Raw genomic sequence first — 17634 nt, 5'->3', positions numbered from 1 at the left:
GGAGGGCACACAGCAGAGAGCAGCCCCGCCAGCCGCCAGGCTCTGCTGCCTTCGGAGGCTTCCAGGAGGCAGGCTCAGGGAGGCCTTCCTGTTACTCTCAGCCCCCGGGTTTCCCTCTATGGTCACCTGCTAGAGGTCCATTCTTCCTGATCACTGCTGGGGCTGTGGCCCAGGGCTGGTAGCATCTCACTGTACCTCCACAGACAGCACTTACCCTTGATCTGTCCTGGGACCAAACAGTGAGGGTGCAGGGGGCACAGCGGGCACCCTCGGCTCACCCTAGAGCCATCACGGTGATTGCAGTAACAGCTGCCTTTGGGGTGACCACAGCACCCCCCACCCCCACCCAGGCATGCTGCACCAGCTGTGTTTCTCCATCCGCAGCAGTGCAGAGTCGCCGGAATGAATACTGTCAGGGGCAACACAGGAAACAGCACCTTCCACTTCTTTCATTGAGTAGGAGATGCTTTGGGGCAACAGAAATTGCATACAGAATCCTGATGGATAAAATACATGGAGTCGAATTGGCCCAGGTTGGGACAGGAGTAGCAGGCTCTGGATCTCTGTCCCCTCAGCCTCGGCCCACCTCTCTGGTGGCCGTGGGCACTTCTGCAGGAGGTCAGGGCCCCTGAGTGTGGTTTGAAAGCCACTTCAGAAGCTGGAAAACCTAGAGTGTACGGTCACTCTAGAGCAGGGTTGGAGGCTGACCGTCCTAGGTTCAAGTTCCAGCTCTGTCAGTTAGCAGCCGGTGGACACTGGGCAGGTTGCTGGACTTCCCAGAGCCTCCAGTTTCTTTCTTTGTGAATTAGAGGTAAAGTCCAGGCCCAGTGGCTGTAAAGATAAAACGGGATGAAATACAGGAAATTTCCTTTGTATGATATTATCACTACTTCCAGTTTCCTTTCCTCTGAAGAAGCCAGAAGCCTTTGGGTATTTAAACAATTAAAATGAAAAAGGCAGCTTTTCCACTTCCCGTTGTTATGTAAATATCAGCCCTGGGAGTTGTGCTCACAAAGGCCTTCTCCTCCGTATCTTTGTTGTTGTTGAGTCGCTAAGTCCTGTCCCACTCTTTGTGACCCCATGGACTGCAGCACGCCAGGCCTCCCTGTCCCTCACCATCTCCCAGAGTTTCCCCAAGTTCATATCCATTGAATCAGTGATGCCATCCAACCATCTCATCCTCTGTCTCCCTCTTCTCCTTCTGCCTTCAATCTTTCCCAGCACCAGGGTCTTCTTTTCCAATGAGTTGGCTCTTCACATCAGGTAGCCACAGTATTGGAGCTTCAGCTTCAGCATCAGTCCTTCCAGTGTATATACAGGATTGATTTCCAGCATCTTTGTGGTTGCAACAGAGGAACCTTTCCAAAATTACGCAGTCTGGGGCACCATCCAGGCAGGAGCCTCGGCCTCCTGCCTACTGGCCAGGACTCACCCTGCCACTGCCTACTGAGCCCTAACCTGTGCTGGGAGCCAACTTTCCCCGGTCCATTTTATCTCCATGGTGGGTGATGTGGGGGTGGGTATTCTCCACTTCAGGGACTGCCAGCATCCACTGGTCATACCAGCATCTGGAGTGTTGTGGGGGGTGTTTGAATAAACAGAGACCATCCATATGAGAATCAGCAGAGGCCGCTTATTCATGGTGGGCTGTAGCAAGGGAGGAGTTCAGCCACCCTTTTACAGAGACTCATAGACAGGTGGGGAGTGGGAGAGATGGCTGGTGGCAAACGGGAAGACTCTAGTCTGCCCTATTGGAGGCTGTTGACATGGGGAAACCAGAGGCCTAACTGGAAGTGGGGTGTCCTGTACGATTGGTCAGTTGAGCATATTCGGCTTTGTCGTGGGCCTAGAAAGTGATCAGCAGGGTAAAGACTAGGAAAAGAAGGAAAGAAAGTGAAGTCTCTCAGCCGTGTCCCACTCTTTGTGACCCCCATGGACTGTAGCCTGCCAGGCTCCTCAGTCCATGGAATTTTCCAGGCAAGAGTACTGGAGAGGGTTGCCATCTTCCTGATCGAGGGATCGAACCCATGTCTCCTGCACTGCAGGGAGAAGCTTTATTGTCTGAGCCACCAGGGAAGCCCTGGGAAAGACTGGAGAAGACGGCAGCTGTTAATCACCCGGCCACTGGGGTCACTCGCTGCAGAGGTTGGAGTGAGACTTCCTGGGCCAGTTGCTGCAGGCTGGGGGCTGAGTTCTGTCTTGTATCTGGATTCAGTCTCTTAGGGCCGTTGTGGGGGTGACCAGCGAAGGGTGCTTTGCTTTCGAGCAATGGGGTGGCAGAGCCAGGCTGCCCTAGTTTCTTGGTGGTGCTGCTGCTGGGCCAGGTGAGGGGCAGCGTTTGAGCCCTGTGCAGAGAGAGAGAAATGGCATCCCCCATGAGTGAGAAGAGAGAGAGGTCTCTGAGGTCCTGAGCCCTCTGAGGGCTGCTGAGAGGGTGACTCTGGGAAAACAGCAAATGATGGGCGTCCAGAGTAGCCACATGATCCAGCCAGCTTACTTCTTCAGGCCCAGGGTGAAGTCTGCTGGGTTGAAACACAGTGTGAGCTAGACGTCCTCCTGTGATCATAGGCCTCTGCTTTGCCCAGCAAGATGGCATCCGGGCTCCACTTTGCAGTTTCTGGAGCATTCCTTATTCCCACCAGACAGATAAGGAAACATTCAGAGAGTGAAATGACCAACCTGGGGTCACACACAGGTTCTGAATCCCTTCCCAGGCGTCCTCTCTCAGGAACGATCAGAAGCCCCCTCCGCCTCTCCCAGCCCTGACTTCCCTTCAAACCCTCCTCCTCCTCCCTCCATGTACCTGCCATCCAGCTGTTGGGCACTTGGACCTGCCAAGCCCTTCCCACCTCAGTGTTATCACAGGGCTCTTGCCTATCCCTCTGTCCACTGTGTCCCTGAACCCCTGTCCCAGCGAGGCCCACGTGGGTCCATAGCCTCAATGCCTTTCCTCCAGGATTTTCACGGTGATCCAATCACTGGGGAAGCCCATTGCCCAGTGCTGCTGAGGATAACATTGTCCTGGAATGAACCTCACAGGTTCATTTATTGGCACGCTGAGAATTTTCTCTAATTGAAAAAAATAAATAAATAAATTTAAGATGAAAAGTGCCTTATTTTGAAGCAGGAAATTTACATGCTTGGAAAAGAGGTCGATTTCTGTGTGTGGTTTAGCATCACCCTGACTTTGAAAGTTAACAGTCATGTTGTGTGTGATCCTTTGCTTAGAGGTACCCGCCATCTTCCGTTTAGTCTAAGAGATGCCTCTGTCACTTGGTACCCACGGGTCCTGGGGCTCTTGGTTCCCCCCAGGGGTCTACCACGGGGGCAGGTGCGCCCAGGAACAGTGACACAAGCCCCCTGGGTGGCCGGAGGGGAGGACGCGCTGGTGTCAATCACTGTCACAGGGCCGCCTGAGCCCCGTGGAGCAGGGCTGTTCCTCGGCCTGTTAGAGCTGTCAACCGTTGCACCTGCCACCTCTCATTCAAGCTCAGGATGCGGCCTGGCCAGCACATCTGTCTTCGATCAGGCACACACGGCAGGAAAGCTGACATCTGTCTGTGCACACACAAGTGTATTGCAGGAACACGCTTCCACATGCCTGTACCGTCCAGGGACTGCCCCCAACCACCACCACCACCTCCCACAACCCTCCCAGGGTCAGGAGCTGCTGTTCTGTCCACTGCAGACCCCTCTGTTTGATGCTCAGCTGCCCCATCCCCGGTGACTGGTCTGATCTACCTGCCTTCCTTTAGAGGACAGAGAGGGCGGTGGGGGGAAACCCTTTATGGCCAGCGACGGGCTCAGCAGAGCTGGGTGGTGTGTCCTGTGGACAGATGGGTGGATGCAGGTGGAGCTGAGAGGGGAATGGAGGGCGTGCCAGGACCGTGGCCCATGTGTGCAGCCTCAGTTTATGCTCATACGACCTGTGAGCGAGGGGCAGGAACAGGCTTGGAGTCGGAGTGACACCTTATGTGAAACACCCATCCTATCGTTGAATCAGAATTGAGCACCATCCTCACTTGTCCCTTCTACCCTCAGGTCACTTCGGCTGTCCACATTTACCAGCAGTTTGCCTGCTGACATTCTCCCTGCTTTTGTCTGCCCCATTTGGGGCCTGATCATTTCTCCCTAGACCAGGAGCAGAGCTTCCACGGGGGACCCGATCTTGCCTGAGTCACACCTGCCGGAGCCCCTCCCAGATTGAGGGCCTCTCTGCCTGTGTCAGTCTTCTGCTCTTAGCCCCCGAGATCTCAGCTCACCCCTCTGCCACCTCCTCTCAGAAGTCCTCGGGCTGGGTTGACTCCTTCCTCTGGGCTCCGGCTGTCCAGTTGCCCCATGTGGTGATGACAGGTATGTGTCTGTGACTCTGCTCGGCTCTGAGCTTCCAAGCACAGCGCCAAGTCTCTTGTCTCCGTGCTCTCATCACCCAGCACAGGTTCTTGCCCTTGGGAGGCACTTACTGAGCACTGGGCCATAGAAGGCACTGGGAGTGAAAGGATGAGCTCCCTACAGAAGGGCAAGGGGCTGCTGGAGAGACCAGCTGGGGTGCCTGAGAGGAGGAGCCATGGGACAGAGAGTCTCTGTCTGCTGGCATCCCTTCTCTCTTCCCTCCCATTCCCCGCTCCCGGCGGGAGGACATAGAAATAAGTCTGAATTAGAGGTGTACTCTCACCTTGTCCATCCACCTATTTGTTTGTCCATCTGTCCATCCTTCCGCCACCCCTCCATTCATCCATCCCTTCATCTAATATTTATTGAGCATCTCCTCTGTACCAGGCACACTACTGAACACCTAGGTACTGACTCTGGGGCCAGCCAGGACAGGACCCGGGGCTTTCACCTGTCAGAGCTCCATGTCCCTTCCTATTCTTTGTCTCCTCCGGGGATGGCCCGGGTGGAACGGGGTGGGGCTCAGATGGTGCCTGACAGAGCAGCCCCACGTGCCATTACGAGTCTCCTTATTTCAATTCAAGACAACAGAAGATTAAAAAATGTCTCCAGGGAGAAAAACAGGAACAGTTTGAGAGGAAAACTTAGGTGATGGGAAAGCCAGGCCTCATTTGTGCTCTCCAAACCAGAAGTAGGTGCAGGAAGGGAAGTCATCGCCATCTCTGCGCGGCTTCTCCCGCGATAATCAATCATGTCTGTTTACTCTCTTCCTTTGTTCTTCAGACCCTCCTGCCTCTCTGGGCTCCCTCTGGTTTCTAGTCAGTGGGAAGCTCCCAGCTCTTGCCCTGGGGGCCCGTCTGCTGGGGAGGCTGCGAACATGAGGTCTCAGAGCTGGTGGTTCAGAGTGAGATGGATCTGCGGATGGTGGCTGTGGAGTGGCCGAGCCCGACCCTGCCTCCTTGGGGGCTGCACCCCAGCTGGGGGGATGCTAAGGGATCTCCGCACTTCACTGCTGCAGCCTCTGCTGAATCCAGGAGTAGGGCCAAGAAAAGGGCGGCTGCAATGGGTAATTGAGGGTCAGCCATGGAGCAAAGCCTGGTCCAGTGGCTCCCGAATACAGCTGGTCACTAGAGCCCACAGGGACACAAGCAGTGCCCAAGGCCTGCCGCTGGGGTTCTGACTCAGTGGGTCTCGGCTGGCTGTGACCGTCTCCGGCTGGCCTGCCCTGAAGGCCAGGGCCTCCCTGGTGCTCACTTCTCAGGAGTCATTCGTGCTCCCCTGGCTCTGCCGGGAGTGTGAAACAGAAGAGAAAAGCATCCCAGGAAGAGTAGGATACCCCGACTCCTTAAGGTGAGTGAGGAAGTGGAGATGAGGTTTCTGGAGGAGCCCAGGCCCCTTTCACCTCACCTAGCATCACGGACAGGGCCCGGGGCTGGCCTCGTGGCAAAGGCATGGCCTGAGGCTGGAGCCTGTCTGCCTTGTGTCTGGGATGAAGAAAGAGCAGAGACTGGGTGTGGCTGGTGAGTCTCTGGCCTTCCCTGCTGTGTAGCTTTGAGCAGACATCCAGCTTCTCTGAACCACTGTTTCTTCATCTACACACAGAAACCTTCTCACTGGGGTCTCGGCCCTGAGCGTGGAGGTGTGTGGGTCCTGCGGCCTCAAGCAGGTACATTCCACCTTTCCCAGCTTCTCCCCGTCTCTGCCAGGACTCCCAAATTCTCCCAGACATCTAAATCCAGACCATGGGAATGGCCGCCTCTGAACGCCCTGCCTTCCAGCACCCAGGGCCGCCCTGCTGCTATTTTTATCTGCTGCTGGTTAATCTGTACCCTTGTTTACGGTGCTATCAGCGCAGTTCAACCGCATAGTTATCACCAGCATGAACCCAGACGGTGACCCCGGTCCAGTGGAACTCCCCTGCAGGCAGATTGGCCCACGGAAATCCCACTTCCAGTTAAAAGCTTATTTCTGTTCTTTGCAGGAACCTTAAAATGGCTAATTTAGGCGTCACCAACAGGGACTGGATCATCTTGTTAAAATAAAACCAAGTTTGTTTATTTACTGGCAGAATAACTTCCAGTGACGTGTGTAGGTCTGCAGCTTTTGGGTCCCTGAAGGTTGACGTGTCCACCCAAGCAGGAAGTAAAGCCCTCCCAGGGCCCAGAAACTTCCCTCGAGCCCCCTCCTGGTTTCCCGCAGCAGTGTCCAGCCCAGAGCAGGACCTCGGCCAGCCGATGCATGAGACATAAAAGGACCTGAGGGGTGCAGAGCCGATTGGGGTTCTGAGGAGCCAGAGGGGTTTGCTGCAGGAGGGGGTGGAGTGTTGCTCAGTGGAACTGAAATGTTTTCTAGAATAATGGAGGTTGCACGAAAGAGGTGGATTTGTGCGGGGAAAACAGCACTGACCAAGGCTGCCTTCTGTTCTCCCCTGGGCCCAGGCCCTAAGGTTGGTAGCCTCCTGTGTACTCAGCCCCGTGTCCGAGTGTCTGTGCAGTGATTCTGAGTTTGGCTCCAGGGAGTGCGAGGTTGGGCGCCCCGCACAGAGGCCATGTACTTTGACCTGTGACCCGTCCTGCTGGCCCTTCCGGGCTGGGAGTTGTCTGCAGCTGGTAGTGCAGTCCAGATGCTCCCCCGATCTCTGCATGCATCTCCACCGCGGCCGCTCCCTGGGCACGAGACTGTGCTGCTTCCACGGCAGCGTCTCACCCTCTCACTGTCAGGTTCTTGGCAAGGTCCTTCTTGACCCAAGCGCCAGCCTGCCCCGTGCCTGTATGGGTCTGACTAGGGTGCCCCTGGGCCAGCAGGGCTCTTGTGAGAGGTCCCTACCTCAAGTTCTGTCTGTGATTCTCCAGCTCCAAGAAGCCCAAGAAACGTCCCGAAGTGGCCGTGAAGCCCAAAGCCGCGCCCCGGCTCACCATCTTTGATGAGGAGGTTGATCCTGATGAGGGTCTCTTCGGCCCGGGCAGGAAGCCCTCTCCCCGGGGCCACGCAGAGGACTCACCCCCCGGGGACCGTAAGTAGATCCCCAGGGTGTCCCTTCTCTCTCAGTGTCTCCCAGGTGACCCACCAACCTCTGTGAAGGGCGTCAGGCCCACTACATGTGAGCAGGATGCCAGTCTTGACACGATACAGATTCAGCTGGTGGGGATTTTCTGCTGGAGAAATCTAGTCTTGCACCTTGTGTCCCCACAGCCCAGAACATTCCAGGGCTGTGTTAATGCTAGTCATCCCTCGGAAGCAAAGGGTAGTTTTCTTTGTTGCTTTGAAAAGTGTGGATTGTGACTGGTGTAAAATTATCTTTATTACCTCCACAGCCAGATGTGGGCATCAGATAGAGCGGGGGTGCTGGGACTCTGCATGGCTTGGATTGTAACAAGAGACTCCGTGTCCCCTGCAGAGACCCCATGAGAGGGTCCAGTGTGGAGCTGGAGCTGGGAAGGCCTGGCACTTCTGCACTCACCCCTGGGTCTGACCTGTCCCCCCAGCTCCCAGGTCTGTGTCCAGGGCAGGGAGTTGATGTCACCCATTAATTCAGTTGATACCGGGCACCTGGTGAGAGCCAGGCTCTGTGTGGGGGCCCAGGAACGCCTGAAGAGAGACACAGTCCCGGCCTCGGGGTCTCTCATGGGATAGACAGGACATCTCCTGACCATTACGAGGTGGGCTCAGCCTATAACAGGTCCGAGCAGAATGTCAGTGCCCGTGGGGACCCCCAGGCTGAGGGGCTTCTTGAGTAAGGGATGGATAGAGGAACTGGATCCCAAGGGGTTGGCGGAGTTTGCCACGGCTGCTGACAAAGCCGATTCCAGGCAAAGAGGCTGCAGTCGCCTGTCACGAAGGGCAGCGCTGAGCATTGAGACTGGGAGGGGATGGGGAGCAGACCTCGACTTCCAGAGCTGGTGGTTGGCACTCAGTGAGTGCTTGTAGAAAGACCGGGCCAAGCCCTGGGGGCTGAGCTAAGAGATGGAGGGGTGCTTGGGCAGCCGGGGGCAGTGAGCTGAGGAGTCAGGTTCTTCCTCAAAGCAGTGAGGAGGCCCTGAGGGCTTGAAACCAGGGAGGTGCCTCCACGTGGCTTTTGGCCCAGCATGCAGGGAGGTGGGGTCGGGGCCAGGCACACAGGTGCACCCGGCCCCCACAAGTGCCTGGTTCTTCTACACTCTGCCCTGCAGACCAAAGGGGCAACCTTACTCCCTTTCTCTCGGCTGGGCCAGGAGGTTGGGCCAGACAGTCTCCACCCTGCACCCCCCGGCTGCCGAGGACAGGCTAGCATGTCCTCTGACCACTCTGCCGCTCCCTCCTCTGCAGCCCTGAAGCTGTTTGACGATCCTGACCTCGGTGGAGCTGTCCCCCTGGGTGACCCCTTACTGCTGCCAGCTGCTCCCCAAAGTGGCGGAGCCACACCCCGTGAAGGCCACAGGGAGGCCTCCGAGGAGCTGTTCAGGTACCGCTTGTCTCCAGTGATGCTTCCCCAGGTCGGGGTGTGTACCACGGAACCACAGACTCTTCCCCGGGTGGTAGCACTTGAGCATCCTTGGGCTCTGAGGGAGGGAATCCTGACCCATCAAAGGTGAGAGCCCAGGACTTCCCTGGTGGCCCGGTGGCTAAGACTCCAAGCTCCCAATGCAAGGAACCGAGGTTTGTTCCCTGGTTAGGGAGCTAGATCTCACATGCTGCAACTAAGACCTGATGCAGCTAAATAAATAAATAATTTTTTTTAAAAAGCTGGGAGCCTGTGGATGAGAGCTGATTGATTGGGAGGCAGTGAAGGGGATTCAGTGGAAAGGCTGGAGGGAGGGGTCAAGGGAGTGTTAGCCGCTTAGCAAGTTCTAGAAAGAACTTCATTTATGCAAGCAGTTTATATAAAAAATAATTAAATTATGTAATTCCAAGAGCAAGTATAACTGGCATAAATAGGTTTGAAAACAAAAATGACTCGTGGTAGCATACAGCTCACCCGCAGGGAACAAAGTCCTGATGTGCTGGACAGCAGCAGGGGCCCGTCAGCAGATTTTACAGTGGGGAACGTGTTAGTCACTCAGTCATTTCCAACTGTTTGCGACCCCATGGACTGTAGCCTGCCAGGCTCCTCTGTCCATGGGATTCTCCAGGCAGGAATACTGGAGTGGGTTGCCATTTCCTTCTCCGGGGGATCTTACAGAAGGGAGAATGAGACTTAATCCGTTAGAGGGAGGTTGATTGACAAAATGTGCAAGACTGATTGCCACAGGGTACATGCTGTGCCTCAGACAAGTGTGCCAGGCTCTTGACGTGTTATCTTACTTGATCCTCATAAGAGCATCCTCTCCCCACCCCCATCCCCCACCCCCCCACGTAGGTGCTATTATCTCCTTTTTACAGAAAGTGCAGGGTGGGAGAGGTAACTGGCCCAAGGCCATAGGTCCCAAGTAACAGGATGAGGAACCGGGTCAGCCTGCCTGAGTCCGGTCCTCCCACCTTGCCGGGACCCTGAGCGCTCGGAGGAGGAGAGGCTGGCAGACTGCCTGCCACCTCGGGCCCAGCAGGCTCTCCCTGGGCTCATGGGGCTGCCTTCTCAGCACCCTCGGCACCGTGTGTCCCTGCCTCCCATCGTCATGTCATCCACGTCCCCGGGATGCAGACTGAGCCTGGCGATTACAGGACGCCGAGCCATCTCTTTCCAGGAACAGTTACGTGGCGCCGGCCGGAGGTCCCGGGAGACTGTCATCCACACCCTCGTTAGCAGCCATGGGCTGTTAGCCCCCCTGAGTGCCCGCCGGGCCTGAGTCACTGCGACGGCTCCTTGTCATTACACGTCCCTGAGGCCCCGGGCAGCTGTTCGCTCTCCTCCTTGCGTCCTCGCCGCGGACGTCCTGGCAGTGGTCCTCCCTGGGAGAAACTGGGACTGTTGTTCTGCGTTTCGGCTGACTCTGAGGCCCAGGGAAGGTCAGCCCTGGGAGCCTCTGCTGTCCTGAGGATGCAGCGTGTCCTACAGGGGCAGAGCCAGTGGGACCTTTGGGCCTCGTTTGTATCAATATTAAATCCGTTACACATACACCCCAGTGTGACCTCAGCACAAACACACACACAGACACATACCCCACACAGTGCGACCTCAGCATACAGACACACACACACACACATACATACATCCCAGTGTGACCTCAGCATGCACACACCCACACACACATCCCTGTGTGACCTCAGCACAAACAGACACATACCACAGTGTGACCTCAGCACACAGACACACACACACAGACACACATACATCCCAGTGTGAAATCAGCGTGCACACACCCACACACATCCCAGTGTGACCTCAGCACACAGACACACACACACACCGCAGTGCAACCTCAGCACACAGACACAGACACACACACACACATCCCAGTGTGACCTCAGCACAAAGACACAGACACACACCGCAGTGCAACCTCAGCACACAGACACAGACACACACACACACATCCCAGTGTGACCTCAGCACAAACACACAGACACACACCGCAGTGTGACCTCAGCACATAAACACAGACACACATATATCCCAGTGTGACCTCAGCGTGCACACACACACACACACACACATCCCAGTGTGACCTCAGCATGCACACACACAGACACATACCGCAGTGTGATCTCAGCACACAAATACACAGACACACAAACATCCCAGTGTGACCTCAGCATGCACACACACACACACACCCCACAGTGCAACCTCAGCACACAGACACACGTACACACACACACATCCCAATGTAATCTCAGCATGCACACAGACACACACACCCCCGCAGTGTGACCTCAGCACACAGAGACATGCATGCACACACACACATCCCAGTGTGACCTCAGCATGCACATAGACACACACCCACACCCCGCAGTGCGACCTCAGCACACAGACACATGCATGCACACACACACAGACCCCAATGTGACCTCAGCGTACATGCGCACGCGCGCGCGTACACGCACACACCCCCCAGTACGACCTCAGCCTGCACAAACACACACACAGACACACCAGAGTGAGACCTCACCACACAGACACACACACACTTTCAGACCGCATTCTGCAGACTGCTGGGTTGGGGGTGTTGAAAGGTATCACCTTCAAAGGCTTCCTGTGGCAGAGGGCTGGGGCAACACCAGGGTTAAGCAGGGCTTTCTGCACCTGTACTGTGTGGGCACACGTGGCTCGAGGGGAAGACCACATGGCATTTCACGTTCCAGTTGGTCCCTGGGACCCTCTCGTGAGTAATGCCTCCTACATCCCCCAGGCCACTCTGGGAGTCACTGCTTTAGAGAATGTGAGTCCGTGGCCCTGCCTTCACTCCGTCAGACATCTGGTGAAGAAGGAATTACCCTCTTGAGAGCAGGAACCATATTTCTTTTTTCTTTGTGTGCGTCCTGGGACTCTCCAGGTGGTGATCAGGTGTCTTTATGATGAATTTTCTCATATTCTTTCATCCTCCAATGCTTTCCTCACCCGTTCATTCCACAGCTGGCATCAGCCCTCCCAAGCAATATTGGTGTGGGGAGCATTTGTATAGGGTTTGGAGTCTGAGACACCCCCATTCCTTCTTGCCATGGGGCCCCAGCTTTGGTATTCAGTCGAGCTCTGTCCTCTGCAGGGACCTGGGGAGGAGGAGTGGGCCAGGGGTCTTCAGACCTCTCTCCAGCCCCTCAGTGGTTGGCCTCATGCCTTCAGGGCCTGGAAGAGAGGGGAGCTGAACCTTGCATCAGTGGGAGCTGTTTCTAGCCATGACTCAGGGAACCGAGGCTTCCCTGATGGCTCAGTGGTAAAGAAACTGCCTGCAGTGAGGGAGATCTGGGTTCAATCCTTGGGTCAGGAAGATCCCCTGGAGAAGGAAATGGCAACCCACTCCAGTATTCTTCCCTGGAAAATCCCATGGACGAGGAGCCTGGTGGGTTACAGTCCATGGGGTCACAAAGAGTTGGACATGACTGAGTGATTAACACTTTCACTTTCAGGGAGCCCAGCTGGAAATGGGGTGCTTGGTGAGGGGTGCTGGGTGGCCACCTGGATCCCCAGTGCAGCTGCCCCACCTCCCAACTCAGCAAATCCAGCTTCTGGTTAGCTATAGAGCATCACTGCTATGCCAAGCAGTGTAAATCCTGAATTCTGATGCAAGCTTTTAGCTGCCACTCTGTTTCCTTGTTTGAAAGTAGTTCAGCCTCTCAGAGCTTTTCCTGGGCACCCAGCCTCCAGTGGAGGACATGGAATGAGCCAGCACCTGTCCAGGGGAGCTTGAGGAAGGGCAGCCACTTGGAGGGAGCTGGGACAGCTGAGCTGAGCTCGCCAGGAGCAGCCTGTCTCCCAGTAATGCCTTCAGGGATTGCCTGGAAGTCACTCCTTCAAGGCCTGGCATGGGCCAGTCGCTCTGGGTCTGAAGGACCCCTTTTTGCTCACTTCTCTGCCCTCCATAGGAAGCTCTGCACTCTCCTGGTCATGGGAGGTTGACCCGGGAAGCAGGCAGGTGACAGCTCCTTCAGTAGCTGGTACCTGGCAGTCAGCCCCTCCCAGATAGGGCACCTCCACCCTTATGCAGGCCTCTGTCAGGTCCTGTGTGGCCAGGAGTTGTTCTGACCAGAGGCCCCGCCCCTCTGCTCCTGCCTTTACACGGCCCAGCAGGTGTCTGAGCTGGATCCAGTTCATAGGTGGGGAGATGTAGGGCCAGGCAGGGGGGAGTGGCAGGATGAGGAAGATAACTGCACTCTGCCTGTTGGACTGTGTCTTGCTTATGGAATTACAGCCCTGTGGGGGTGATGCTGCTTGTTCCCATTTGGCAGATGGGGAACCAAAGCTTGGAGAGGCCATGTGGCCTGTGTGAGGCCCCCTGGTCTCCTGCCTCGAGTGCCTGTGCCCTCCCTCGTTCCCAGCTGGCTGTGGGCCCCCGGCTGGGCCCTTCACCTTCCTGTGCCCCTGGTTTTCACATCTGCAAAATGGAGCTATTATCTGCTACCAGACAGTGTCTCGGGATTGTTGTTGTTCAATTGCTGAGTCGTATTTGCTCCTTTGCTGCCTTTGTGGACAGCAGCATGGCCGGCTCCCGGTCCTTCACTGTCTCCCAGAGTTTGCTCGGATTCCTGTCCATTGAGTCATCTAACCACTGATGCTATTGATGTTGTCTAACCATCAGAAAAGTTATGACCAACCTAGATAGCATATTCAAAAGAAGAGACATTACTTTGCCAACAAAGGTGCGTCTAGTCAAGGCTGTGGTTTTTCCTGTGGTCATGTATGAATGTGAGAGTTGGACTGTGAAGAAAGCTGAGTGCCGAAGAATTGATGCTTTTGAACTGTGGTGTTGGAGAAGACTCTTGAGAGTCCCTTGGACTGCAAGGAGGTCCATTCAGTCCATCCTAAAGGAGATCAGTCCTGGGTGTTCGTTGGAAGGACTGATGCTAAAGCTGAAACTCCAATACTTTGTCCACCTCATGTGAAGAGTTAACTCATTGGAAAAGACCCTGATGCTGAGAGGGATTGGGGGCAGGAGGAGAAGGGGATGACAGAGGATGAGATGGCTGGATGGCATCACCGACTCGACGGACATGAGTTTGAGTAGACTCCGGGAGTTGGTGATGGACAGGGAGGCCTGGCGTGCTGCGATTCTTGGGGTCACAAAGAGTCAGACATGACTGAGCGACTGAACTGAACTGAACCGAACCATATCATCCTCTGCTGCCCTCTTCTCCTTTTGCCTTCAATCTTTCCCAGCATCAGGGTATTTGATTACTAGATGAATTAATGGATGGGAGATGGCTGTGATGTGTGGTAGCGCTGAGAGCAGGCACTCCCTTGTACAGAGTGCAGAGCAGGGTGACTTTCTTTCCAGCCGTTCAGGACTTGGGCTGGTTCCGTGTGACTGTCACCCTGCCTTGACCTTCAGTCCCACTCACTGATGGGCTGTCCAGTCCAGGGCGTGGCCAGCTCCAGCCCTCCAGGGTAGGGGGTGGCCTGTCCAGCGCACAGGTGGCCCACCGGGTGACACCATGGGCAGGCAGACCCCACCCCACCACTGCTCAGAGCCCCTCATTCATTCTTTCTCTTGCCAAACTTGGGTCTGGATGAGAGCTCAGCTCCTGACGTCAGCGCTTCTGGTTCCAACTTGGGCCCCATCACATGCTGTCACCTCAGGCAGATGGCTCAGCTTCCTGGGACTTGAGCATCCACCTCTGCTGGGCAAAGATGGGGCTGAACATCCCCAGGGGTCATCAGGGGATGAAACAAGCTCCTTGGCCCAGAGCAGGAGCTCCGAATGTGGCAGCTATTAACTTCTTGAGGGGCTGAAGGAAAAGTCACCTGAGGAAGCTGGCTTGTCTAGGGTGGGGTCCCCCGAGAAGCCATTCTGCAGAGGATGCTGAGGGGCCAGCTCTCCTTATCCCAGGCTGTGGGGCTACACGGAAGGAGAGGCCTGCCCTTCCGTTCCTCCCCAGGGGCGGGGCGGGACGGGCGGGAGGGCCAGGCTGGGGGGGTGGCGTGTGGCAGGAGGGAGGGGGGACAGTGCCCTGTGGGGCCCTGCAGTGGCCGGGGAGCCTTGTTCCTATTGCAGCAGGCTCTGCCCAAGGACTTCTCCCTCTGCTTCTCTAGAGTTGAAGAGGACTTGGACCAGATTCTGAACCTGGGGGCTGAGCCCAAACCTCAGCCCAAACCCCGGCCCAAGCCCAAGCCTCCAGTGGCTGCCAAGCCAGCGCTGCCCAGAAAGCCAGCCATGCCCCCCAGAGCGGGTCCACCTGAGGCTGCGGCCACACAGCAGCGGAAGCAGCAGCAGCAGATCCAAGCCATGGATGAGATGGACATCTTGCAGTACATCCGGGACCATGACGCGCCTGGCCAGGCTGCCCCCAGCCTCTTCTGAGCAACCCCCAGCCCCCAGGCTGTTCCTGGGCCAACAGACCCTCTCCCATAGAGGGGCACCTGGTGAGGAGCAGGCTTTGCCCGGCAGGGCCAGAACCAACCTATTCCCAAGGGAGGGAGGGTGGAAGCCCAGATCAGAGGACCCCTGTACTGCCTTCTTCCTTGTTCTCAGGGCCTGCGGGGTCATAGAACCTGCACAATGCAGAGACCAAGGTCACCAGAGGAACTGGAGCCTCAGTTGTCTCAGACGCGTGGATGGGAGGGGGCGACACGGGGGAGGCTTGTTCACCAGGAGCCCAAACCCCCAGGATATCATGGGACTGTGGTGGAGGGGCAGGGAGGCTCCGCTCAGGGCAGGGAAACTTTTCTGCCCACTTGTGCCCACCGAGTCTGGCAGCCCTAGCATGGGAGGGGGGTGCCCTGGCCAACTTGGGGTTGGGATAGGAGTCTGCACGCCAAGGCACCTGCAATTTCCGGTCAGCACAGCTCCCGGAGGCCTGCAGGCCATGGGAAGGTCCCCAGGAGAGCGATGCTGAGTGGGGGCCTGGAAGGGCCTGGCTGGGATGGCTGGCCCTGAGCCGCCTCTGCTTACCAGTGCGCTGAGCAGGGTGCCTTCCTTCCCGTGTGCCAAAGCTCGAGGGAGACATCAGGTCTGGCTCTGCCCCCGGAGTGTGGACGGCCTGACAAATCTCTCCGTCTCCTCCCCCTTCCTTTCCTAGGGCAGGCCTGCCCAGACCACAGCCTTCTTGGGCCTCCAGCCGTAGAACCAGTGTCCGCCCTCGTGGCGTCTAGCAGAGTGGGCCCCACGTCCTCCGGGTCCACCAGCGGCCCAGCTGCCCCTCCCTTTCACTGCAGGCCTGGGCTGGCTGCTCTCGGGCTGCTCTTGAAGGCTCTCTCTGTCCAGCGGTGGATTTGTCTGTCAGGCCTCCCCCCGTCCTCGGGGTCTGGACTTGCTCTCTGGCCTTCCCGCCGTGGGAGCCCCTTCCCAGAAGCAGGAGCCCTGGGCCCGGCAGAACCAGTCAGTGCCTTAGACCTCTCCCCGAGGCCCACGCCCCAGAACAGGGGTCAGGGCATGCTGCGGCGCTCAGGAAATCCTCCGTGAATGAGTGATGCTTAATGGAGAAAAGAATGCCTTTTTTGATATATTCTTCACTTTCAGAGTTAGTTTTTAACGAAACACAGGTTTTTAAGGAAATGCAACCATTCTTGTCCCTGGGGTTGTGCTGTTTGACAAGAGGATTGGAAGGTGGGGTTTGGGGGTAGGACCCCAGGCCCTTCCTGATCGGGACCAACAGCCAACCCTGAGGGAGTCCCCCCACCGACCAGGGCTGGTGTTAGTCTCTGTCTGTAGCACCCACCGCCCTGTGCCAGGACCCACAGGCAGGTGGGAACACTCAATCTGTCCTGTGTCTCATGCACCCTCGTGAAAAGGCCATCGGCTCCCCCAACGTGTGCCAGGGTGAGAGGAAACAGGTGGCTCTGGGGGCCCCCTCTCCCTGCCTTACCTTGTCCCAAGGGTGCTCTCCCCGGGGACCCCCAGCACGTGTCACTCCTCTTCCCTCTCACTGCCAGGCCTTCACACCCCCAACCCTCAAGCACAGGTGGACACCCCCACCCTGCCCTGGGGTCTGCACCTGTCTGACTGCAGGAGGGCCCCCAAAGGAAGGCACAGTGAGGGGCCGCCTCAGGCTCTTTCCCCTCCCTGTTCTCTCCTCTGGGCCTATCCCTCCCTGGCCCCCTCCCCTCCACTGCACCCCACTCCCCCATGTGACATAGGAACAGAGGATGTTGCTGGCAGGAGCCCAGGGCGGGGAGCGCTGGTCCTCCAGTGGGGGTCACAGGCAGAACCCACCACTCTGAGGTGGCTTTGTCCACTGTGAGCCTGGCCTCCTCCCAGGGGGCCGGCCGCTGGGACCCCCTCAACAGAGATGCGTGCCTCAGGATACTGATGCTCTGTGACCTACCAGCCAACCCAGGACCCGGTCATCCAATAAAAAGTCCATGTCGAGGCTCATCCCCTGTTTGTTAGTGGCGATCTTTTCTGTGCCCGGGCTGACGGAAGACCATGTGGGGGCTGTCGTTACAACAGTGGGCTCAACAAGGGGAGCTGCCCCAGAAGGACCTGGGGTATGTAGAGGCTTCCAGGCTGCTGCTGGACAGGGAGGGGCCAGGCAGAGCGAGGATCCCCATGTATAAACGTAGGCAGAGGGGCCAGAGCCCCAGGCCGGGTGAGGTCATCAGTCAGTAACTGCTCAGCCAACACTGGCTTGGAAAGAGGACTTTTCCCTTCTCCAGAGCTCATACCCTCTCAGTGTGGGGACTGGTCTGGGCTTGACCAGGCCGTTCTGAGGCGCTTTCGGCTCTAACACCAG

General features: G+C 56.9%; 1 protein-coding gene across 1 annotated transcript in view; it reads left to right on the top strand.

Moving 5' to 3' along the window:
- The window catches only part of HS1BP3 (HCLS1 binding protein 3), a 35904-nt gene extending 19882 nt beyond the window's left edge, over positions 1 to 16022 (top strand). The window contains exons 5-7 of the mRNA XM_068974064.1: positions 7245 to 7405; positions 8698 to 8833; positions 14996 to 16022. Coding sequence (XP_068830165.1) covers positions 7245 to 7405; positions 8698 to 8833; positions 14996 to 15263 — 565 coding nt within the window. The 3' untranslated portion in view covers positions 15264 to 16022. The remainder of the gene's footprint in view (positions 1 to 7244; positions 7406 to 8697; positions 8834 to 14995) is intronic.
- The last annotated feature ends 1612 nt before the right edge of the window (positions 16023 to 17634 follow it).

Source organism: Capricornis sumatraensis, chromosome 1 (assembly GCF_032405125.1).
Source record: "Capricornis sumatraensis isolate serow.1 chromosome 1, serow.2, whole genome shotgun sequence".
Classification (NCBI taxonomy): domain Eukaryota; kingdom Metazoa; phylum Chordata; class Mammalia; order Artiodactyla; family Bovidae; genus Capricornis; species Capricornis sumatraensis.
Note: the sequence above shows the minus strand (reverse complement) of the source record. Positions and strands in the feature narration are given on the sequence as shown.